Here is a 26,030-nt window from a genome sequence, read left to right on the forward strand (position 1 = left end):
TAGTGTAAATCACTCGTTTATTATTATAACACATGCATGCAATTTCAAAAGAACGTGTGCATTTCCTCTCTCTCTCAGTGCAGTGCAAAATAACACAAGGAAACAACCGATGGCACTAAATACATTTCACCCATGCACAGAGTCAACCGACTATGAAACTGGAATCAGCTTGGTGCTCTCGTGGCTAGAACTGCAATTAAAAAGTTGGGGTTTTTTTCAACCACACAAAGGTTCATTTGTGATCAGAGTTTTGGACTTGAGTGCAGAGACGGAGTTAAAGAGAACACATGATGATGAAAGTACAAAAGAGAACTTGTATAAGGCAGAGAAGGCAGCCTGTGGAAAACAGCACATCAGATGCTTCTTAAATCCCCCGCTTCTGTGTTTGCAGCTAAGCTCACTGCTGTCTTTTTAAAGTTTTAAAAAACAAACCTGGAAAACGAAGCAAAAATTTACACCGTAGTTTGGTAGCAAGCGTGATAGTTACACAGGAAGTAGATTCAGTTCCTGCCTGTGCAGCTGCCGTCATTTACATCCAGCAAAAATAAACTTTAGAAAAACAATACTGGACATTTTCAATCCATAAAAACACAAAGCATCAGAGGATGTTTTGGGTTTTTTGCTTTCAGTGTTGGCTTCACAGTAGTTTTACAGATACAGCTGTTTCCATATGGCCATCTTTCAGCTATTTTTGCCATGTTTACGCAACTTAGTAGCAGCTCAGTAGAGTCCCAGCTCTACTGATGCACACGCGTCTGGTGAGGCCTGAACACCCACAGCTGCAGGAAAGGTTTAAGATTATAATATGACTAAACTAGCACGTATGTATTTGTATAAAAAAAAACACAGCGTAATCGCTCACAGTCCACACCCATTGTACTTCCTTTAGCACCAACAGTGTCCACTCGGGTTAAGGTGATAAATTCTGACAGGTGTCCAGGCTGTGAGGTAGCAAAGCATCTCCAAACCATGATAGCACCTCCACCATGCTTCGCTGTTGGGGTTAACTTTTATTTATTGTTCTCCAAAAGACTGAGTGCTCAGATATAGTCTTTTCCAATATGGGATGTATTGTAGTGCGCTTTTCTTCCTCAAGTTCTTCCAATAACATCATTCTTAAGTGTTTTTCTTATGGTAAACTTTATTCAGCTGTTTGCAGGGGTTTTCGTCATTACCCTTGGTTTCTTTTTCACCTCCCTGGCAAGGTAGCAGCTTTCCTGAATATCCTCTGAGAGTTCTTCTTAGTGTGACTCGATGAACATTCAGTAGCTTTTTTTCCGGTTTTGTGAACCTGCAAATGCTTCTTCTAAGTTCCTGTGAGAAGTCACTGAAACGAAAGCATGGAACCAGGCTTGTTTGCTCTCTGATCTCATTAAGGTGCTTTTTCAGATTCACGTCCATTCTCCAGCCTGGGCTTGGGAGTTATTTCTTTTATAACGTCATCCAAAATCCTGTTTGTGCTTCATTAGTTTAGCCAGATTGTGTTTCTCTGCAGTTGTGAGTGTGATGAAGATCAGGCCACATTTTCCAAGTAAGTTATGATGAAATCTGTGCACTTCCAACTGTGTGATCTGCCTACACAAAGTCTCTTGTTCTTAACAGTAATACTGATAGCTGAAGTAGAGATTTGATTCTTCTCTGGAAACATAATCAGGCTAAGCTCCTATTTCACAAAGCCGAGACCAGATAAACACAAATCTCCTCCCAATGTCTGCCTTCGTGTTTTTACACAGGTTTGTCGAGGTCTTAGGCGGCTACTAAGCCTCTCTCCTTTCAGGAAAGATATTCAACCCCAGTTCCACCAGCGCCCCCATTAACATGGTCCACAGTGGTATGCACACAAACGTCAGCTTCACGTCGGCCAGCCTTTCCAGTTTGGCGCACAGCGTCAGGCAGAAGCCGAGTTTCAGCAGCATGGCTGTCAGGTACCAGCCTCGCAGGCGCAGGTCTGGAGAGCCGTTGCGCGGGTCGTATCCCGGCTTGCAGCGGCCTGCCATCTTGATGGCGAGCATGAGGATGAGGATGCCATCAAAAACCCAGACAGGGAGAAAGATGAGGAACCAGTTCCACTGCACCTGTAGAGAGGAAAGGGATAAGATGCTGATAGTTGAGGTTGTTGGGAGGAATGTGTCACTGGATGGAGACTGGGTGGAGATTGCTGATGAAGCTATGAAAACTCTTACCTTTCCATCCAATTTGAGCACCAGCATAATGAGGAAAACCAGGGTAAAGACCCAGGTCAACAAAACCCTCTGAGCCAGAGACATCTCACTCAGTGGAGACCAGAGGAGGAGACAGACAGAAGCTGCACACAGACAGACCACATGTGCACGTGTTATAATCAGAAAATATGTTAAATAATGACAAATGCATGCTTTTGTAGCACAAAAAGTGGATTTAAAAACTGACAGCAAGGCAGGAATCAGAACTAACTGGATTATTTGGTGTCAGCTATGCTCTCCGTTGCAGCATCATACAACATTTCGCTGATGGCCGCTTTGAAATAGTAATTTAATGCCATAATTTTATTCATTGTCAGATTAAAAACGCTGCAATTAGAGCTAGCTGTTACAGCCTAATAGCATTGTGCTAATCGCTGGCTGTGACTTACTTTAGTGTGTTTCCAGCTCGGCAGACAGCATCTTCTTTCCACTGTGTCCAACGCATTCACATTCTCATATCGTTTCTTATAGGCAGTCATGTAATTATCAGCAAACGTGTCCGTTAATAATAATAGACTGGGAGATTTTTTTTTTTAGGTCCGTTATCCATACTGGTCCCGCCTCTCCTGGGAGCCGATTGGAGCTCGTTACGTTTGTTTTAATGTCCATCACGCTGCGTTGTAACCGTAAAGTGTTCACAAATGCGCAAAGTAGTTTTTGGGTTTTCCTGTAGTGAGTTTTCACGTCCACTAGAGGTAAGTAAAGCTCTTTTTATTATTTTTTTCCCGGCGCTTCTGATTATATCCTATTCGTCGTGATGGTATTTAAAATTTTAACCTTGTATTTTCTCGTTTTTTGACTTTTGAAATACTTATTGTATTCATGTGTGACCCTAGTCTTCTTTCCAATTGCTAACCATCGATGGCGATTATTTGCTGGAAATATAACTGCGCCTTTATGCGGCGGTTTACGGTAAGGGGGCCGAAGTAGTATTTTTACAGTGAGCGACAGAAAGGGAAAGGCTAATGCTTGAAATATTGGCGAGCAGATACCCAGCATCTCCTCCAGACAATGGACAAGGCTGGCTAGCTCAAGTTCATTATAAACTACGCTTAGAAAGCGCGCCTGAGCTCTGTGTGTGGACTCGGAGCCGCCTTCGCAGTCAAAGAGGTAAGACTGAGCGGCTGCACGGCGCGTTTAGACGGCACTAATCAGGGTTTCGGGGTTAAAGACAGCTGTATGGGCTTTTATGCCTGCCGGTGGCTCAGCTAACATATAGCCTGGCAGAAAGGAGGAGGACTGTCTGTGTATGAACCAAGACAACCACGAAGACTGCCGAAAGCACAGTGGCTGCTTCCAGCTACATGTCAGCTAGCATCAAAATTAGCTGCATGTGTTTCCCCACTCATAGTGGACCGAGCTTTACTTCACAGTAATGCAAACGTTGACATTTTTAGCCTGTGTTTTACTTCCTCTACCACTTTGCTATTTTTAAATCTTCCACATCAATGTTATTAAGGATAAGATTTTTAGTACAATCTTTTCTCGCAGTATTTCTTTAGCAAGTAAAAAGATAAAAATCAACTGTGAAAGCAATCAAACTTGTTTAAAAAATAAAATATAGGCAAGCAGTTTTGCTGTTAACTGTCATCTTTGTAGTAATACCGTTTATTGCATGGCATTTTGCTAGGCTCTGACTGATTTACTATTTAAACTAAACTGCTGTGTGAAAGTATTTGCCTGCTTTTTCTTTCTTATTTATTTGCACATTTGTCACACTTGCATGTTTCAGGTCAACAAACAAATTTTAATATTAGACAGAGATAACCTGAGTAAAAACAAAATACAGTTTTCAAGTTAAGGTATGATTTATTAAAAGAAAAAACTATCCAAACCTACCTGAAATTATGTGAACAAATAATTGCCCCCATGTGATTAACCACATTTTTTTGGCCTGCTGAGTTCAATTTCACTAGCCACACCCAGGCCTAATTACTGCCAGACCTGTTGACTCCTGAAATCGCTTCTCTAGAACCTGTCTGACAACATGAAGAAGGCTAAAAGATCTCAAAAAGAAACTCATCTCACAATCTAAAGTGAAATTGAAGAACTGGTGAGAAGCAAAGTCACTGACATCTATCCGTCTGGAAAAGGTTATTTCTAAGGATTTGAGACTTCAGTGAAGGACAGTGAGAACCATTATCCAAAAATGGAGAGGACTTGAAATGTTGTTGACCCTTCCCAGGAGTGGCCAGCCTATTTAAAAAAAATAAAAATAAAAATACTCCAAGAGTGCATCAGTTACTCATCCAGTTGTACACAAAAGAACTCAGAACAACATCTGAACAACTGCAGGCCTCACTTGCCTCAGTTAAGGTCGGAGTTCATGATTAAATAGAAAAGGGCCTGAGCAAAAATGGCATCCATTGGAGATCCAAGGAGGAAACCACTGCTGACCGAAAAGAACGCATAGACTTGTCCCATATTTGCCAAAAAAACAACTTGATGTTCAAGACTCTTAGGAAAATATTCTGTTGACTGACGAGACAAGAGCTGAACTCTTTGGAATGTCTGAGTCCCGTTACATCCGGCATAAAACTAACACAGCATTTCACAAAATGAACGTCATGATGTGTTTCTGTGACTTCCTGTGTAAACATGATCAACATTGAAACATGGTAGTGTGATGGTCTGGGGTTGCTTTGCTCCTTCAGGACCTGGACAGCGTCCCGTGATTGATGTAATTATGGATTCTGCTCTATACTGGAAAATCCTGAAGGAGAATGTCTGCATGCATCTGATTGAGATGCTTTGACCTTAAACAGGCTTTCATACTCGAAAAACTCTCCAGTGTGGTTGATTTAAAACAACTCTGCAAAGAACGAGCCAAAATTCCTCCACAGTAATGTGAAACACATAACAAATGATTTAAAATCAGATTTTTCTTTACTAGGTTTATCTTTGTCTGATATGTAAAATGTGTTTGAGCTGAAACATGCAAATGTATCAAGCAAAAACAGGAAGAAGTCTAGAAGGAGGCAAATGCTTTTTTACTTTATTTAATTACGAAGACCCATTTATATCAAATCTCGTTCAAGCTATACAAACACAATATTTAAAAAAGCAGCAAATACAGTGAAAGGTAGCATATAGGACATAAAATGCCGCAAAAATTACTAGTGCCCTCCTACACAGTCTTTTAAATCAATTAAAACATGCATCTAAGCAGCTATAATTTTATGTCTGTTTTTTGTGGCTGTCCATAAACATTGCATTTCTTTGAACCAGCCAACTGCTTGCAGGCATACAAGTAATCGGAAGCCATCAGGGTGCCCGTAGTTTGCTAAGCTGTGATGTACTCTGCTGCATGTGCTGCAGATATTAAATAGAGGGCTACAGCCGCTCTATTTAAAAAAAAAAAAATAAATTAAAAAAAATAAATAAATACAAATGTCCGTGTACATCCTTCATATCTGTGTATCTCAACTAACAGATGCCAATATGTGTGATAGACCAATAACAGCAGTTTGCCTTGTGCTCATCTACATTATTCAAATCTTTATCTGTCTCTTCTACTCTATTGTACTCTGCTTTAAAACCTGTTAGTGACTGTGTCAGAGAAGTGAAACTGCTGCAGGCTTCTGCGGGGGGTCAGGCTCTCAGTTTGGCAGGCCTTCTGATTATCCAACAAGTTTATCGTTGAGCCAGTCTGTCTGCTCCAATGTCTGACTAACACAGTCATCGCTCACCCAGATTCTAGCTGCAGTCATAATTCGACCTCTAAATTAGTCCGATTTGCCACACCAGTTGAGTCGCTTTTAAGCCTGGAAATCACTTTTTCCTATTAACCCGTACACGCTGAAGAAACGAGCAGATTATCCTGATTATCCTTACAAACACGGTGACAACAGCAGTAAAAATGATCAGCTGCTGAGTTTTTTCCGCTGTTGGAGCAGTTATACCTGACTGTGTTTGCGATTCAGCCAGAACATGTTTTTTTTTTTTTTTGTGTTTTTTTTTAAATCAAACTGCAAGTATGTAATCTCACTTGCTGTGAACTCCATATACAGCTTATACTGTAGGGCCTCGTACTCGGGGTAGAGAAATTTAGTTTTCTTAGACTCAGTAGTTCAGTGTTAGTCATACGATCATCAACAGGAAGGGGTTTTCCCCAAAAGGAGCTACAGGGAACTACCTGTTTAACAAGACAAAAAATGTGAATGACATCCGAGATCTCACTTAAATCCCTTATGAAGTGCCTTTGAGCAAGGCAGTTCAGTGCATGTTTTCCTGCCTCGCTGCAGGACGCTGTGGTTCAAAAGTGCAGTTTGTTTGTTTCTTCCTGACAGAAAGTAGATTACTGATATCACTTTTGTGTTATGTTCCATATTCAAAAATTCGCTGTGGTGTTGCGCGCACACACATTGGATTCCTGTTAATGCACAGACACACAAACAGGGTAGGATTAGGCAGCTCGTGTGCCTTTAAAACACTGATTAATCATCTGCTGGTCCAGTACTACGAGTCAGACCGTGTATCTGCGCAGCATCGAGGTGTGCACACACAAATGTGACTTGTAGAGAATGACTCCCTCGTTGAGTGACCTTCTGTATATTTTTACACCCTTTGGACTGGCATTGCAAGAGTCTCTTGGTGCTGCAAGGCCTTAATTGTCATTTGTCTTCACCTGACAAGGTGTGGATGAAGGCATGCCCAAGGCTGGCTAGAGAGAGATCCCACTTCTTGCTTATGTTCTCTGGGCTGTTATTTCTAGCTGAAGTTATTAAAGTAATTTAAAATAAAAGCAGTGTTTCTGTAAACAGTTTCTACTTTTGCACATGTGAGACTGCATTCTCTGCATCTCTATCTCATCCTCACCTAGTCTCCTTAGTTGTCTCCTTGTTGCATTTCCCCCTCCATTTATTTGTCTCTTTGAAGAGCTCTGAGACGATGGATTGCATTTTGTTTTGTGGAGCTTGAATCTGCCTGCAGAGCTTGTTATATCATCAGCTGCAACATAGTTACATCACACACTCGCCTGCTATATCATCTTATGCTACGGCTGCAGCTTGGCCTGCATGGAAGTGATATCATGCGTAGAAATAAAGTCACTGCAGTGGTGATTGTGAGCAGAAAGGTCAGTTGACCTCATAATCACTAAACCATTTCTTTGTTATCACCTTAGCTGTACTGCAGCTAAAAGAGCAGTCAGTAACAAGGTGGCAGTGACCAGAAGCTGCAGTTGGGACTCCAACAGTTTACACAGGAAGTCACAGAAATGCACACATCCTGTTAAGTCTGAATGCTGCTTTAATAAAAAATAAGAACAAGGAAACATTTAGTAATGCCTCGGGAAATTCTTGTTCTATAAACGTCCCGAATCCACTAGGACTGGGCTGTTTATTCTGAGCTTAATCTCAGTGGCGATTATAGCTTTCAGTGATTATGAGGACAAAATAGTCTGGGTAAAAAGATGACTCTTTTTGTGATATACTAAATCAGCAGTCAAAATGCACAGCAACATTAAAGAAGAAAAATGGGCAGTTTCAGATATAGGTATTGATATAGGGTGAAAGATGGGTTACATCATGGACAGGTCAGCAGTCCATCAGACTGCTAATAGACCGTCAGCCAGTTTAGACTCACCTGTTTAAGCAGCAGTTGGACTGGGAAGCCACACAGAGCAGCCAGACTCCTCAGAAAAGGTGTTTGAGCCCAGCAGCTCCTTGCTGTGTGGCACAAACTCTAATCACTGCACCACCATCTCACCCTAAGACTTAATGGGGTCTGAGGACTTGTCCTCAATTGTCTGAAGGACCAGTGACCTTATCCAGTGGGTCTTTACCCAAGTTGTGCTCAAGGTCAAGGTTACATTTGCTGTTTTTTACAGGCAGTAACTTGTGGTTAATTGTGAGCTAGATCTCATTAATGCTCTGGTTATGAATGCCACTTGTCAAAGACTCTATAAAGTTTATGAGAACTGTGTGTAATTAAAGCTCAATATAGCCTCCTCTTGACAACTGGAGGCCTCTAATGAGCACATCCTACTGGTGCCAGCTGACGTACGCACACAGGTGCTTTTAATAATTTTTCTCAGAAAAGAGCTCGATCTGTATCAAAGTTCTGCAAACTGGTCACACATCACGAGCTGATAAGAATATTATTGTGAACAGGAAGTGCAGCCAAACTGACAGGAGCATCGGACGCCTCTTGCAAGGTTTTGCAATTCAAAATGATTGAGATCATAGATTAGCTTTAAGATTTGGCAGCACTGGGCAGGCTCCCCTCTTTTACACATCTAAGCTACTGTAACCAACCAGCATGATTGTTTCGTGTTTCTTCTTCCCCCATTTGGGATACATCTTCATCACTGTAAAAAGAAATACTGGACTCTAAGTGAAACTTACCACAAAGCCTCATATCTAAAATCATAAGGTCTCAGCTGTGTTGCAAACTTTTTTTTTTTAATAAGCATCCTGTCTTATCTCTCTTGATGCGATAAGGAGATCATTTCATGACTCCCTGAGGTTACAAGTCATTCTTTAACTTGGCTAATTGCGAAGGGTTTTTACTGTTGTCCATCACTTCAGTATGACATTACAGTAATGTAATAATGCTAATCCTATCTGATCACTTACCAGCACAAATTACCTGAATTTGTTTATTTATTTATTTATTTATTTTTATCTGAGTCTGATCGGTTTAAATGGAAATGCAATTTTCTCACAATTTTCTGAGTTGTAAAACTCTGGGTCTGGGGGGAAAGTGTGGCGTTTTAGGAATTACTTCAGGGGACATGCTGGGACTGTCTGCCCTGTTATTACCTGGAAGGTTATTGTTGAGGGTAAATTGATGGCAATAACAACAGCATGTTGATGATGAAGGAGGGATTGTGAGGATGATTGTGATTATTCCAATCCTTCTCTTGACTTTAAACAAGAGCTGCCCTGTTAGGTTGAATTTTTGGGTCCCTTGCTGCCTGTTGTTAATCATTACAGTTTCTGAGAATTCATACTGTGTCTGCAGGCAGACTTTCTGTGTTTGTGTTCATTTGAAGTTCAGCAAATGATACACGCTGCTTTTTAAACCCCCCTGTGGAGCCTCGTGACATGGACCCATGCCAAAGTCCAATTACACAGTGCTCAGGAGGCACTCGTGCACGCATTAGAGCCCCATTTTAGTGAGTGATTAGAAAGCCAGTATAGTACGTGAGAGCCTGAGATGCACACAAACACCTGCTGCTGCTGTTGCTTTGAATCTCAAATGCAATCGTTTCATTGCAAGTAGTCTGAAACAACACTTTCTGTTTTACAGTCGTCCAGCTTCAACAGTCTCCAGTCCAGCTACACGACCCAAACAGAGGTGAGTCCTGTGTCTGTCTGTGTCTGAGTGCCCTCTGTATGAATTGGAGGAGATTCTTGAAACCTCACACAGACGGTTATGAGGGTGTCTTCAGTCAAGCTTACACACAGAGCCGCTCTGCTCAGACGGCAACAGCAGTTCATGAGTTCTGTTCACTGTGTCTGAAAGAGAGAGACAGATGGAAAAATGAGACTGTGAAAAAAGCAATACTTCCCTTTTGAGAAGTTCAGACAAGTAGCAAACACTTGGTGTTTGTGTGTGCGCGCGAAGATTAGAGTGTCACGTGAACAAAGTCTGTGGTTGGTATTCGTGGTGTGTGTGTTTTCCTGTCCAACAAGTTGCCACTGAGTAGGGGTGACACAAACTTGCCCAAAAAACGTCTATTTTTTGGGCAATTTTGAGTTAGCTCTGCCAATCAGTAATCTACGTGGTATGCGCACTCAAAACCGGATCGCAACAAATTGGTGCTTTTGAGAGTACGTTTGCTGATAGTAACGCCATGTTATTCAGCTAATAACACAAGGATTTGTGAAGCCACGCTGAAAATAATCAGCAATTTGCGCATTCATGACTGGCTGTAATATTGGTAGCTTAGCTGTAGCATTTTTAGCTGAGGGCTTCAGTTTCCGGGTAACAAGGAAATGACGTCATTCACGTAGATTACTGATTGGCAGCGCTAACTCAAAATTTGAGTCATTAACTAAAAATTTTGAGAAAAGCAAGTCAAAATTTCGAGCTACTTTTCACGAAATTTCGAGTTAATAACTTGAAATTTTGAGTTATTCTCGAATTATTATTATTATTATTATTATTATTATTATTATTTATTATTATTGTTGTTTTTTAAAAATTTTTATTTTTTAAGTGGCAGAAACAGGCTTCCATATCCATCAGCAACTTAAAAAAAATTAAAAAAATAAAATTAAAGCCATCATGGTAGTGTCAAAAATTGCAGTTCCTCTAATGGCCACTTGAGGCAGGTTCCAAAAGCGAGTAAGACCTCATATTAAACAAAAATATTTTTCTCTGGAGTATTAACCTGTGCAACACTCATCTGAAGGCTTAAATTTAGGGGTGTGCCTGCTTTGATTGGCAGCTACTGTGACAAAGGGAGCTGTAACCTTAGTTACTTGCGAGGCCTCACCTTTATTAATTCGACACAATGAACTGGACCTGTGAGCAATGTTTGTTTGTTTCGGTGCCATTTCAAATATTTTCGCTGTAATTATCTGACAAAGGATGTTGGTGTCTGTGACTTACAGTCAATCTGAGTCTCTCGGTATCAATCAAACAGTAGTGCCAATACCAAAGACTTATAGGTTACAGTTAAAAGTTATTATAATCATACATTCTTCATAAATCAGGTTTCAGGTAAAAACATTTTATTTAGTTTAAAATAGAATAATTTACTTAGTGTTATTGTAATAGTGTTATTATTTGAACGTCTGACTATAGTCTGTAGTAATCAGTCTAAACTAACATTAACTAATGCTGAAGATCTGATGTACCTGGTTACTCATTGCCTCTCTGAAAGAAGTGTAACAGTGAGCTGTGTCTGTGCTGGGGTCTGGTTCTGTCTGATTAATTTCCTTCTTCCTCGCTTCGTTTCTTTTTCTGTTTGTTCTGGGATAAAGGGTTTCTCTTTTTTGTGGTTTCTCATGTCTTTAAGTTGGTGGTGTTGCCACGGTAGAGAATCTCCTTCCAACCCGTGTCAGTGTTAGCAGTGTTTTCATTTACAGCTGTAAAGTAGCTCTACACATGGTCGTCTTTCTCACCTGCTACATGTTAGTGGGGGAGGAGGGGGTGGAGCATAGTTTGCACAGACATGTCTGCTTAATTTTTTTTATTTCTAGTCTTTGATGTTTTTTTGCCCCTCTCACTTTTGTGGTAAACTCCCTGCCACTCCCTTCCTTGTTTAAGCTTACTTTCAGCTAATCAGCATTCGACCTATGCACAGCTTAAATGTCGAACTACATGCTGCTGAGTTGTTGGAAGAGTGCACGCAAGTATGTTTGCATTGGTTGCAAACCCCTCTGCGTAGGCAAATGCACAAATACAATGCCATAAAACACACGTTAACCTGTTAGCAATAAGTACCACACATGCGGGACTGCATTTCAGCTGTACAGTCTCCACTCACATGTACAAATATGGTCACCTCTGGGTCCAAAACACGGTGTCACCTGAGCGTGAAACCTCATCTGCCTCAACAGAGAGGCAGGAAATCACAGTGGCTACACTTGTCCTTTTTATGTACAGTCTATGGTAACTATGCCAGTTGCCACCAATCATACAATTAAAAACAAGATGCAGGAATAACTAATTATCTAGTGTAGCTACAACTGCTGTACAAAGTTAAGTCAATGGACATAATATTTCTTTGAATAGTTTCTCCAGCTCTTTGCAGTTGTATTTTAATGAAACCCGCTGGCCACAAAAAGACACGTAAAAGGCAAAGTGAACTAATAGCATTACTATTTTTTTTATTTTTTTTTTTTTTGTTTATAGGCATTATGAATTTATTAATAATATTATAATTATCATTATTAGTGGTAGTATGTATGTATGTATGCATTGCATTTTATTCTGTTTTTGTTTGTTTCAGTGCAAATTTGATGAAGCATCCAAATGTCGGACATGCATATTAGATGATTCGAGTTTGCTTTCAAGTTGTGCCTAAGGCAGAAAAGCTGCTTACCTGAGGCATTTTGTATGAATATATTGCTTTATTTTATTGGAGTGTAGTAATAATGCTTAGTGAAAATTGTACAAGGGAAACGTGCAGGTGCTTGGTCCTAAATTACGAACACATGAACGATCTACATGCGCACGTTACATTCTTCCTGAGGCTTTAGAAACAGGCCTATGAGATGGAAGACGGGTGTGTTTTATGATTATTGCTCGCTTTGGTCTCTCACTGAGGTATTTGTAGTTAATACCTCAATACTTACTGGGATGTAGAGCAGCACTGAAGGCTTTCCACTACTGAAAATTAACCTGAATCCTGCTTATGGGTTACTCTAGATGGATGTGTCATAAATATGGAATATTTTGTGGCAGATCTCAAATTTGGCAGACACAGTTTAAGCCAGATTTTAACTTCATGGCTTCTAGTATCTGAATGCATTTATGATTGCTCTGATCAGTTTGATGGGCATCATTACACTCAATTATTTGTCCAAATAATAAGACGTGATGCTTGGCAGATGGATGGATTTCTGAATTGACCGGCTTGCAGTTTTGAGTTTTTCTCACATGAAAGGACTGAAGTTTAGCGTGCAGTTGTTTTGATATAATTAACATATGTTTTGCATGTTGTTGAAGCCTAGTTGTAAAACTTGAAAACGCATGACACTGGCTGCGTCCTCCGACCACAAAGGCCTTTTTCTATGTTTAGAGCTGTAAATATAACTTCATTTAAAGCCTGTATTTAAGTGAAACTGCTACAGACGACCAAGAAGCTGTTTTTTGGAAAATGTTGCTCATTTGATTTGCCTTGTCTAACAAACTGTTCAGCTTAAACAAACATCACAGTTAAATGTCCAGTTTGCTGTCTGCTTATAAGGGTTTACGGTAGATCAAGTGTAAGGTTGTTTGGTGTGACTTGAGATAGTCAGGAAATCACCCTATGATGAAAAACATCTCCTTGCTTCTCTGAACCCCTCCCAAACACCTCTGACTCTCTATTGCCGTCCGTGCAGCCTCATGTTTCCTGCAGGCATGCACACATGTGCCCTCTCACCCAGCCCAGAGAGGTAACCTACTCCCATCATGAAACATGAAGCACCCAGATAGGAGGAGAGCAGCTAGTGTTACACATCACAAGATACGAGACTTGTGAAGGAGGTCTCCTCCTGTGCTCATGTTTTCATTAGAGATCCCAAAGACACATGATCCGACTGTCAGTTTGTATTAGAAGTGAGTTGGATGGAAAAATGAAGAAGTTTTTATTTTATAATGCAGTTTTCTGTCTTGAGTGAAGACCTGTCTAGTTATGATATTGTAGAACAAGCTCTGGGGACTGCTTTGCTAAAGATCGGACCATGATGACGCACCTTCTAACCCTACCTGACCCTTTCAGTCATGTGTAGGTTTGTTTTCAAGTAGTTTCCATCTCTTTTTGAAGTTTGAACAGCATTGGAGGCCACTAACCTGTTTGTTTAGTCTAACAGCCCATCATTTTAAGCTCATAATTTTAGCTATGTAAGCTTTCCTCATATGCAGATAAAACCTGTTTCGTGAACTCTTACTGCTACAAATGTAAAATCTAAAGTGACTCATTTCAGCCAGCATCCAAAACCTCTGATGTTAATTTGGTTTGATGAGGAAGTGAAGCAATGTATACACTTGTCATATACAAGGTTTAGGCAAGCATACACTGCAGTTACTGACCAAACCCAATTTTTCGAGAGGAAATTTATCGAACAAAACATTAAACAACATGTCAGTTTCCCCCAATATTGGACTCTTGAATCTGGCTTCCACTGCCTGTTTGTTAAGTTTTACTTTGCTATTTTTCCCCCCAGTGTTGAAAAGTGTCTTTCATTGGTTTAAACACTTTCAAATACTGTGAATAAGAAAAGTGTATGTGTGCGTCATTGCTGCCAGGCACTTGCTGCACTGTTGCATCCTGTTTCAAATAAAGCTGTGAGCTCAAAGTTCAAACGCATTAATAGTCCTCTATTTTCAGTCTTGTAGTGTCACTGCTTCTTTTGGCATAAGCTTATCATATATGCCTTTAAAAATAAAAGGATATGCTCTAAAATTCAGGCAGACTGGGCCTTGTTTATTGTTTTGGGTTTTTTTGCCTCAGCCTAACCAGTGTTTTAAATGTGAAAATAGTGTAGTAGGTCTAAAAATAGCAGACTTAAATAGTGCCGATTTACTGTAATAGGCAGTGGTAGACAGTAACAGAGTTGCTGGACCACATTTACTTACATGAGACACAAACCACACTCTTGTAGGCGAAGGTTTCGTGTTTGATCCTTTCACAACCTGCTTTTTATGTGGACTCTCTCACACTACATTTACTTACATCTGTCGGACTGATACATTAAACATTAAAGGGTTACCTACACAAACCAAAGCCCGCAACTTACATTACAGCCAGTGAGCATCAGCTCCACTGAGCTGCCCAACAAATGAGGTGAATGGGTCGCATTGAAAGAACCTAAATTCCTAGCTAAATTATTTACTGAGAAATATGTGATGAATAGTGTTTTGTTTTTAATTTGAAAACTGTAAGTTACTTCCAATAATGTGACATTTTCTGTGTGTGTTTGTCTCTGTGTCTTGCAGAGCAAATGCGAGTAACTGTGAGGTGCCAGATTAAAAAGTCAGAGGCTGGCAGGTTGTGTAACCAATTATGTAAAATGTTATGAGAACTATTATTTAAAAAAAAAAAAAAAAAAAAAAAAAAATCTGCTTCACATACACAGCATCCACTTGCAGTCACCACACCCTCACTCAGAACTTGTGGAGCTCGGTGTTTTCTTGGAAAATACCAAAAAACTAATTATATAAAACTCGAGGAAGTTTCTTTAAGTATTTCACAGATATAACTTGGACTCAAGAATGAACTGATTAGATTATCTAGGTTTGCGTCATGACATTTCCATGTCATGATTACAAGTTGGTAATAAAAGGTCTGCACCATAAAACACATGTTCGGCCATAATTTAGCAACCTATTAGCAGCTAGGACGGAATTTAACACACATGGCTAACTGGATGAATGCATAACATTTTGTCTCAAAGGTCAACTTTCATTCTGACTTCATGGTCTTAGAAGTAGAAATTGTGACTTTGTTTCACATTTCGACAGGCACTTTACTGGAGACACTGCTCTCTGTTGCAAGTGGCGACTAGTTAACATTGGTTTTGAATGTTTTATGAGTATTTAAACAACCAATGGTCAGGGTTAAACATTTGCCATACAAATACTGCTTGTGTATTTAAGATTACCATTATTTAATAACCAAATGATGTTTTAAATGTCTGTGAAAAATGCCTCCCTTTGCACTGTGATGATACGTACAAATGATGTCATACTTTGCCCAGTGTGGCTAACATTAGAAGCGCTATCACCCGCAGCCTTCCTTCCGGTCAGGCCAGTGTCCTCAGCCGTGTGCACAACTTGGTTACACATTTGCTTTTGTGGTTTTATACCAGTGTTCACTGAACACATACACCTGCTCACTTCTACATCAAAGAGTACTGCATGGTTGTGCAGCAGTCTTGTCTTACTTTTTTTACCTTGCGTGTTTACAAGTTTCCATCACAGAAAGAGAGCGGGGTGCTGCCGTGTAGTAGGGCTAGTAGCAGGTGGAGTCATAACATGGCATAATCAGCAGATAACTGCAGTTATACATAGTTAAATCAATTGCCTAGTATGTTCGTGCTTACTAGTAGGTTGCATCCCGTTTTTAAGTCTGCGTATCTTTTATCTGGCCAGCATGCATTAATCTTTGATTGTTTTAATTGAGTGTAAAAGCAAAGCTGTTGATTTACCGGTAGATCTGTATTCCCATCCTCACACAAGTTCTGGGTAGTGACAGAAAATGAGATCATGGATACAAATAGTGGAAATGACGTTCCTCTGAAGGGTGTCTGAGCTCTCCCTCAGAGATGGGGGGTGAAGAGTTTGGTCATTTGGGAGGGATTCTAGGTAGAGCTGCTAGTCCTCTGCTTCAAAAAGAGGTGAGTTGGGGATCTGACTATGATGCCTCCTGGGATCAAACAGGAGGAGGTCAGAACACACTGGACTGGATGTGGCGGCAGAGAGCAAAGATTAGGCTTTGCTTAAATGGCTGCCTTCGTGACCCAGCCCCAGATAAGGGGCAGATGTGTGGATGGAGACTTACTGACCACAAATCAACTTCATGATTTGGCTATCTATCCCTGTCTGTTGTTAATATTAAAACTAGAAACTTTGCAGGGCAAACATAATCCAAATCACACACAAATATACAGACACACAGTCACTGGTTTTGATAATGAAGAAACTTAATCTGTTTTAACATTATTGAAAAACATTTGAGGTCCTAACCTCGCTGTGAAATTACGGTAGCTGGTGTCACTTCCTCGTTGGTCAGTTATACTACTACAAACAAACAAAACAAACGCACACAGATGCACACTCTGGCACTGATGCTCCGCTTTAACATACATCAAACTGCATTCAACCATTTCCTGCTCACAAAGAGATGCACAAACACACACACAGCCGTGTCCTCAGCACAAGAGCCTCCTATAAACCATGGCCTACATAATGCACTCTTTCTAACTTGACTGCACTCTCCCTCTTTCTTTTTCTAAATGGGTCAGTTCAGACAGACTGGTGCTCAGACAGATTTCGCAAGAGTCACTGCTGCATACACTGTGTGTATTTACTATTAAAATTTCCAATCAGGAAACATTAAAACCCTGAAATATCTAAGAGATTTACCCAACCCAAGGAAGCCCTGTTTCTTTGGTGTATTTTGGTTTTTTTTTGAGCATCTACAAATGCAGCCTCTTGTGACCATATATGTATAATGATTGTGTGTGTTTCTGTTGTCTGGGCTCTGTTCCCTAAATACCCTTCAGGAAACCACAGTGTATTTTGGGAACGCTGCTAATGTGTAGTTTGGAAAAAAGCGTGTTAGGAAAGAACTGTTTCTTCTTGCTGTGTTTTCCAGCCAGAATAACAACCATGCAGCTCACACATAATCCTCTGTGTGAAGCTGTGTTAGGCAATAATATGCACCTCTGCTGGTGTATTTTTTTTTTTTTTTGTCTGATGCTGTTTGTGGATTGGTGCTGGCCTCATGTGCCTGCTTTTCTTATCGCTGCCTCAACATGGGGAGGATTTGTGGCGTTAAAGCCGTCACACCGCTGTTTGTGCCCAGCTCCAGTAATGACGGCAGTGTCTGCCCGTTAGGTTAGAGTCTGTTTTTGTCTCTCTGCTCATGCTTACCACCGTCATTTTATGTTTGTGCATTTTGACAGTTTCTCATCACAGAAATTGTTAGTGGTTCTTGTTGACCCAGACCACAGCAACAAGGCGTTTTTTAATAGCATACTTGAGTGATGCGATCTCAGAAATTCGTTTATTATGTAACATCAAATTGCAGAAGTTTTAGGGTGCAAAAATAGTTTTTTACTTAGTAGTTTGCTTGTGCATTTAAAAGTAGTGCTGCAAAAATCAGTCGAATGACCTTCAGTCGATACAAGGAATGCCCATTGTTCTGTATCAACAATGGGCATTCCTTGTATCGACAGTTTAGGCTGCCGGTGGTGGTGGTGTAATTATTGCTGACCATGTCCATCCCTTTATGGCTATAGTGTACCCGTCTTCTGATGGCTGCTTCCAGCAGGATCCACCTAAGTCTGACCTCATGGCCATTTCCAGGTCCAAACTCTTCTTGGAAACACTGTGGCATCACTGAGCACTATAATCAGCCCAAATTCTGTCATGCCCATTACAATGATCAGTGTGGCTGCACTCCCAGGTGTTTCCAAGTATAACATCATTGCATCCAAGAAAAAGAGGAGTAGGGGGGTAACGGACTTAGAAGTTGGCAAGAAGTTTGCTCGCTATTTTCCAAGTAGTGAGTACGGGAGTTTCATATCATGAATGTGTAGCCAAACAAGCACCTGTGTGATGCTGTCATGTTAATATGGACCAAATGTCCAAGGACTGTTTCCAACACCTTATTGAATCTCTGCCACAAAGCATAAAGCCAGTTTTAAAGGCAGAAGTGGGTCGACCTGGTATGAGCAAAGTTTAATTGAGTGTATTCCTGGTAAAATTAAAGCAGAATATACAGCTGACATGCTCGATTTCAGAAACCCAAACTTATTGAGTTTTTTTTTTGTTGTTGTTGTTTTTTTTACTGTATAGCCTGTTTGTTTTTCACTCAAAGTTGTGACGATAGTTTGAGTCACCTATCATGCAGAAACTGAAAAACATTTGCTGCTTCTGCAAGGATTTCCTGTTTTGTCTGTTTTTATGTTGGTGTAACTAGAATATTTAAAGTGTGAAGACCTTTGGTGTTCCAAAGAATCAACAGGCAGACATTCCAACAACATACAGTATTATTATTGTAGATCTCATTTTACGTTGTGATTTTGATGCAAATATTGATGCAGCTGTTGATCGAGTTATAATACTGCTAATGGAAATCTCTGCTTCTGATTAACTAATTTATTATTAGCAAAACCTTTGAATGTCATTTCACTGATACAAAAATGATCTGCAGTTTTCCCAAGCTGGACATGATGCTTTTTAGCTCTGTTTAATCCTCACACTCGCATTAAAATGTGCACGTGTGAATTTAAGCTTACTCTTTTTTTTTGTTTAAATTCTTAGCTTCGTTTGTCCTTTTACCACTTCTATTGCAATCTCTCTGCTTTTAATTTAAGTTTTAATCTAAAGGTCCTTACTGGCACCATAATCCACAGTACATGTGTAACCACAGGGAATAAAACAGGCAAATGAGCATAGGGCATTCTTTGTTGCTGCTTAAGTTAAAGGTAAAGCATGCATTCATTTATTTATTAAATGCAATCTATATAAAATGCAGTTTGCTGCAGCAGTAAGAGGGAGGAGTCAAGATTGTAAGTATAGACATTGCAAAAAACCCCACAAAACCTTTCTTCCTGTGTCTAAAAATGTCTTCAGCCCTCCGCTGCCTCACGCACACACGCGCACACACACATACACACACGTACGTATGCGCATATCTTTCCAACAGTATGAGCAGTGTGCATGCAGCAGTTGTGGTGCAGGAACTTGTTTCTGTTCAGCTTTGAGTATTAGTCAGCTGGTGGTTTTGCAGTATTTGTGTATGAGCTTGAAGCCTTTCACAGTTGGCTCAAGTATAACATTTTCTCACCTTCTTGCTTTTGAACTTTGTACACTCACATTTTCACACACTCGAGTGTGGGTTCACCCAGCAATGGCTGCTTGGACGACATAGACTTTGACGCACACAGTCAAGCTAATACTCTCCTCTTTGAAGTGGCACCTTTTATCATGCATTTGTGTTGTGGTTTCACAGATGACAGATAAGCTATGGTGCTATCGAACACTATGTACTATGGTCTCTAACATGCATGTCTCACAAAATTGAATCATTAGTTCCATGTATTATAATTGTCATTAAATCCCTAAAAAGCAGTCGCGCATCGGAACATGCGCAGAACATAAGTAACCACACTGCAAACGACGACCAAAACATTCACTGGAAAATGTCAGGGATTGATTACTGACGGAGGCTGGCAGCACAGACAACCCCTCACATGCAAAGCAAGATGTCTTCACTTGGCTGCGTTAAAATTAAACGTTCCACCTCATGTGCAAAGCTTGAGACGAGTGAGAAAAGCTTGCGCTAGAATGACAGGAGAAATGGCAGCCCTTAGTTAGCTTTCTCAAAAAGCTGAAAAGCATATGTCTGTAGCGATGTTTGATTGAATTATATGATATAATCCATGACTTAAGAAAAGCTGAGAGCGACTGCTACCCTGTGAGTCAGCCTGGCCTGCAGCCGATGCCCTCTGTCCCTCCCACTCACACAGCAGGACAACGCTACGCTTATGTAACAGAGAAGTAGAAAAGGGATACAAGGAGACTTAAGATAGAGGAGGAAGGAAAAGAGGCTGAAAGAGAGAGGGCACGAAAGAGAGGAGGAGAGCGGCTAACCGCATGCCTCCATGTTTTCCGCTTGACAGCTTTGCATTAACCACATTTTGTCCTTGTCTTCCCCTTCCATCTCCATGAGTTATTTACTTATTATTAAAGCACTTACACTTGTCGTATTAATAAAATCTTCATGAAAATTTGATTAATAAAGCTTATTGACAGAAGTCAGAAACCCACAGTAAGCTGATTTTAAAATGGAATAACTTTTAATGAAAATGTGTCTGTAATCTTGTGCAGCATGCAACGACATGTGCAATTACATCTTTTTGTTATACCAAGTGTCAAGTGACACTGAAGCTCACGCTTAATGAAGCAGATCCAGTACTTTGCTTTAACCACAGCTAGCATATTCTCATCACCTCCACCCATCTGTGGAGCCTGTTTCAGTTATGGCTTACTGTAATATTGACGTAGTGCACAGTCAAAGTACAGCCAGGAAACTGTCATGGCTGCATGCTCTTCCCATCAGTGACTTAAATACTGATAATCAGCTCAAAGTTGTAAAATTAATGGTTTGTTGCTGAGGTAGAGGGTCTTGATTGGAGCAGTTCGATGCAATTTTATTTATAAAGCATCAAATCACAAAAACGGTAACGTCAGGCTATAATAATATAATTTCTTTGGACCTTAATGGGGAAAAAAAAAAAAAAGACATCAAAACACTCAGCTTTAGACTTTTTAAGTCTATTTATTTATACAAAAAAAAAATGGCTGGGGCCTAGAAAAGAGGACTTAAATCACACATCCATAATTTGCTATCTGGATAAATTGTCTGCAACCCCTCAAAATTCTCCATTGCTTCCAAAAGAATAAAGTTTGTTGCTTCTTGGATTGTGTTATTGAAAACAGAGCTGTCAGTTCTGTCTCTGATTTCTGATTTGCGATTTCTTTCACATTTTGCATCGGCTCATTTAAGATTGCGGGTGCAATGGGGTCAGAAAGGTAACAACACATCATGCAACATGTCAGGTTTCCTTTGTGCCTCTGAAAGTGGTGAGCTGTGCAGGAAAAATGTCCAGTTCCATAGTTTGTATTTCGGTCTCCGCCCATGAGCTTTGGGTAGAGTCCGAGAAAATGACATCATAGATAAAAGTGGTGGAAATGAGAGTCATCTGAAGCGCGTATGGGGCGTCCCTTAGAGATGAGGTGAGGAGCTCAAAGTAGAACTGCCACTCTGTATCAAAAATGAGAACCAGTTGTGATGATACGGGCGTCTGACTAGGATCCTTCCCGGGCGCCTCCTAAGTGTTTTGGCCCCAGTGAAGACCTAGAACAGGGTTTCCACATGGAAGAGCAGAAGGAGGTAGCCAGGGAGAGGGCAGTCTGGGCATCTCTGCTGAGATGCTTGCCCCTGTGATCCATACCAGAGAGATAGTAGAAGATGGATGGATGTAGTTAAAGGATGAACATAGTAACCCATTGGTTTGTGAAGTCTTGTGTTAAAGCCTCAATGTGAGCACTGTTTCCCATCTGTGTTTGTTTTTTTTTTTAAATAAACTGGACATGACAAGTGAAGGAGAAACTGAAGGGAACACCCTGACGCATAAGGGTAAAGCTTTATCAACTTGCTTTGGCTCTACTGGGGACAGAGAATAATCATCACACTGTATCCAGTAAGACTTTAAATTCATTTCAAATTCAGTGTGGTGCTGTGTTCAGCAAAGTTAACCATACCAAAGATGTGTCTTTGTCCAAATACTCACACGCACATTAATGACAAACGTTCATAAATCCAACTTAATAACATGTTGACATTTTGTAACCATCAGTGTGTATTCATGTGTGCGTGCATTGCGTTAAGGTGACATAAGTGTCTATTGGATTGCATGCCTGTGCATATGGGTGTGTGTAATGGGTGTTGGAGCTTATTTTTCCATTCATACACACCCAAACTACTGCAAGAAATCAGACAGCCATAACCAAACCGCTTCCACAGAAGTCTGATTTTAGTGTGTGTGTGTGTGTGTGTGTGTGTTCTTGTCTAGCTATCTTTGTGAGGACCGAAATCTGCATTTTACTATACTTGTGAGAACCAGCAGTCACTTGTGAGGACACACAACCCGGTCCTGACATTTTTGAAGGCATTTAAAGGCATTTTTGAGGCTCAAAATGGGGTTTTAGTGTCAGGGTTACAATTAGGTTATGGTTAGGTTTAGGGTAAGGGTTAGGGTTAGGCATTCATTTTTAATGGTTAGGGTAAGGGGCTAGGGAAACCATTATGTCAATGAGGGTCCTCACTAAGATAGCTGAACGGGTGTGTGTGTGTGTGTGTGTGTGTGTGTGTGTGTGTTTTCTCAGGTGTGATTCAAAAGGAATAACCAGCTCTAAACAGAGTGTTTGTTTGTGTTGTAAGATGGGTGTCAAGGGAAACAACATTTAAAAAAAGTAAAAAAAAAAAAAGTGACTAGGCTTATTACTAAGGTGTGCGTGGTTCAGTGCGTACATGTCTTATGTTTGGACACATTTGTACAGGTTCAGATTTGTGTACAAGGAGAATCCATCACATCAGTATACATCGTTTATTTATCCTCTTAAAAGCCTCACTGAGATTAAAACACTGCTTTTTAAGAGTGACCTGGTTTTATTAGACATGTCAGTGAGATTCACTTTAAAAATTGATTGTGGGAGGGGTGCGTTTAGTCCCCTCCCTCTTTTATTTGTCATTACACACCTGCCTACCAGGTTTAGACCTCAGTCCTCCCCTCTCCCTCTCCCCAGTACTCCGTCACTCATGCTGCGCTCTCTTCTCTCTCTCGCTGTGTGTTTTCAGTCTAAGATGCCCTAGGCGGTGAGGAGGGAAATGTAAATGGCTTCCAAAGTAAAAGATGCTGTGGTGTGGTACCAGAAAAAGGTAAGACGCTGCATTTTAAAATCTGCCTTTATCATGTGTGTTTGGTTTCACACTATTGCTGTGCTTTTGTATTTAAGTGTGTAACTATAATATTAAAATGAAAAACATGTGTTTAATATGATATTTTGACTTATGATTAGCTCTGAAACTATGCTTTGGGAGATTTGACCATTAACCTTTTTATGCACTCTTACTAATACTAGGTTTACAAGTCTGCTTTTTATAACGTCTATTTTTATATGCACATTACATTTAATTTTTTCCTTTTATTTCTCTAAATGACACTTTTTTTTTTTATATTCCTATCATCTTGGAATATAAAAAGAAGACTAATTTTTGCCCAATGTGATTACTATTATTGTAATGATTTGGACTATGTTGCAATTTGCATTTTTATAGACATCAATCATGCGTTCCCTTTGCATTGTAGAAGTGTCTGATTAAGGCATCGTCTGCATATCAAATTGTATTGATATTTTATACTTGTGTGCCTCAGCTATGGTCTTTAAACCCTAAGCAATGTTTATCACCTGTGATTATAATGCTCAATATTATGAGCTGTCAGGTGGACCTCCTTTTCTGTAAGACTCTTTATAAAGTCTTTGCTTTATTCTATTCTTTGAATAATCTCCTATACATGGCTTCATCTTTTTTTCTTTTTTGCAAGCTCTTACATGCTCGATAATGAAAAGCAGTCTGCTTTTACTGCACTTGGGAAATGCAGTTTCATTCACTGCACATGATTTACTTTAATTCTACTCTCATCACTTGGCATCTATTCTAAATTTTGTAGTTTAGAATTAGTAATGTAACTGTTAATAACACTAAAAAAACTTCTCTAGTTTCCTTCTTTTGATTTCTTTACTTGCTTTTATTGATAACGACGCATCTTGTCAATCATTTTCTAAATTTAGCAGAAGGGCAAACTGATTATCTTTTATGAAGAAATGCACAGAGATCTGATAACGCTGGCCAGTTTTGCCTATATTTGCGTCATCACCTTAAGCCCGACTCTGACCCAATAACACACTGTTAATTAAGACATATTTGCTCCTTTTGCTGCAGTGATTTCTGACTTTCCTAGCATACATACAGACTGCAGTATATGTATATACTCAAGAGGCGATCATACATTGTTCTTGATCTGTAGCACACTGTGGGAGGAGTCGCTAAATCATTTAATTTCTCTTTTTAAAAAAGAAATAAAGATAGTTTTACAACATTTCTGACACTGAAGCGAGCAGACTCCTTCAGTAAACCATTTTGATAATGACTTCCTTGCTGCTGTCAGCAGCGACATCGGGGTCAAGCCGTTCAGCACCGTCTTCAGCCCGGCTGGTGTTGTGTGTCCTGTTGTTCCATAGTCTCAGATATCAGATCCTCTGTTGGACTCCAGTGCTGGTCCCCCTGCAGCTCTCAGCTTACACACTCATCTGCTCTCACAAACCTGCTTGCCTGTTTCTCTTTTCTCTGCCCTCACTGCTGGCCTTTTTTTCTTTTGCCTTTCCAACCTCTCTGCTTTTTCTTTCATCCCTTTTTCTCTTCTTTCTGCTCATACCTGGCAGATGTAGATATCTAGAAGCTGGAATGAGAGCTCACAGAATATGAATCATCAGAAGTAGCTTTAATTAAAGAGCTACATTGAAAACACTTGTATATGTAAATATATACATTTACAAATGCAACTTTTGATTGAAAAAATTGTTTTATTTTTTTAAGTTAATTTCTTCATATTGTTTCTTAAATGTAGGAAACGGTAAAGATTGCACAAACCCTACTTGGGTTGTTTTCAAAGGGTTGTCTTGGCATTAGCTCATTAATCTGAGTTAAACGCAGAATGTTTTCTTTAAAAAAAACATTAAGCTCAATGCCTTTCTTGGGTATTTGCTCATCATATGTGCTGTGTTTTGTGTGTCTAGCGAAGCTTGTCTGGGCAAAGGCACACCAGTGACGACAGCCGCTGAGTCACGAATGACTAAACCTTTTTTTAGAAGTGCCCTCACACCTGTCCTCAGGGGACTTCTTTATCTAGTGTGTCTCATTTAAACAAGTTAAGTGATTGTTTATTTTCTCAACTGAGTGAGAAAACGGACAAGAGATTAGGTTTATAACTTTTCTGCAAGCCGTGACCAGGATTTCAGTGTCTCACAAGAGACACTTTCATTCATCTGCATTAAATCTCTTAAGTGTTCTGTAAAATTGGACAACAGCACACCAGATAGATGAGCCTTGAGAGGCATAGAAGGGTCCACTGCACCTTATTATAATGTCTAGTTTGTCAGGAAAGGGTTTGATATCAGCAGCATTATGTAACCTGAAATCTTGCCAATCAAATCTTCCCTTGTTTGACACAGAGGATCAAAAAATTATATTTGTTCACTTGCCTCTGATGGCTTTTAGCACTGCAGATTCTGCAATTTCATTATAGATGTTTGACATTTGTGATCCGTCACAGTATAGTTAAAACTTCTAGTTAAAACAAACAAGTCACAGATTTAGATTTGGACTGTTTTCAATAGAGCTACTTTCTTCTAAAGAAATCGCTGAGAGATATTTATAGTATTCAGCCTGCAAGGTGAATTTATCCAAGGACACACTGGTGTTAAATTCTTTAAATGTTTCCTTTTTTTTAATGCTGTGAGCTCCATAAATCTGATTAAGTTCAGCCAAGATGATATAAAAGTGCAAATTTATGCTTGCCATGTGAGTTTTGGTTTATTTGGTTTAGTTTTTTGTGCTATATTTTTGCCTACTTTTAAATGTGTGAAACTGCATTAAATGGTTGACAATGCAATAAAAGACAGAGTCCAGTCACAGTTGAGTCTCACAAAGCTTATTCAGTGTATTCACATGAAGTGACATTTTATATCGCAGAGAAAGTTCGAGATTGTCAAACCGGTCTGTTAAGGTGTGTTTGATATCTCGGGCTCTTCGGCCTCTAAACCCTTCAGGCAGTCTTATGTCAGAGTCGC

General features: G+C 39.9%; 2 protein-coding genes across 5 annotated transcripts in view; one reads left to right on the forward strand and one right to left on the reverse strand.

Annotated features, from left to right (window-relative positions):
* LOC116309876 (transmembrane protein 60-like) lies at positions 1-2,837 on the reverse strand. 2 transcript variants are annotated; one of them, XM_031726602.2, is made up of 3 exons: positions 2,612-2,837; positions 2,184-2,305; positions 1-2,075 (listed from the first exon to the last, which is right to left on the reverse strand). In XM_031726602.2, exons 2-3 carry the CDS (start codon positions 2,265-2,267, stop codon positions 1,758-1,760), a joined length of 402 nt encoding a protein of 133 aa, XP_031582462.1. In that variant the 5' UTR covers positions 2,268-2,305; positions 2,612-2,837; the 3' UTR covers positions 1-1,757. The 2 variants fall into 2 exon arrangements, with proteins under 2 accessions (XP_031582462.1, XP_039456557.1); XM_039600623.1 differs by lacking the exon at positions 2,612-2,837 and having other exon boundaries at positions 1-2,100.
* Positions 2,838-3,130: 293 nt separating this feature from the next.
* LOC116309875 (protein PHTF2) overlaps positions 3,131-26,030 on the forward strand; it is a 57,059-nt gene continuing 34,159 nt past the window's right edge. For 2 of the 3 annotated variants that reach the window (XM_031726600.2, XM_039600979.1), the window contains exons 1-3: positions 3,131-3,332; positions 9,477-9,524; positions 22,978-23,058. In XM_031726600.2, the coding sequence (XP_031582460.1) occupies positions 23,014-23,058 (45 nt within the window). In that variant the 5' untranslated portion in view covers positions 3,131-3,332; positions 9,477-9,524; positions 22,978-23,013. The remainder of the gene's footprint in view (positions 3,333-9,476; positions 9,525-22,977; positions 23,059-26,030) is intronic. The other variant, XM_039600978.1, reaches the window with a different exon arrangement.

This window comes from Oreochromis aureus, linkage group 17 (genome assembly GCF_013358895.1).
Source record: "Oreochromis aureus strain Israel breed Guangdong linkage group 17, ZZ_aureus, whole genome shotgun sequence".
NCBI classification, from domain to species: Eukaryota; Metazoa; Chordata; class Actinopteri; order Cichliformes; family Cichlidae; genus Oreochromis; species Oreochromis aureus.

Excerpts from the sequence above, each read along its gene's own strand:
- LOC116309876 (XM_031726602.2), bottom strand. The coding sequence starts at position 2,267 with ATGTCTCTGGCTCAGAGGGTTTTGTTGACCTGGGTCTTTACCCTGGTT. Across the intron at positions 2,076-2,183 it reads TGCTCAAATTGGATGGAAAG|GTGCAGTGGAACTGGTTCCT; the intron begins GTAAGAGTTTTC and ends TCCTCTCTACAG.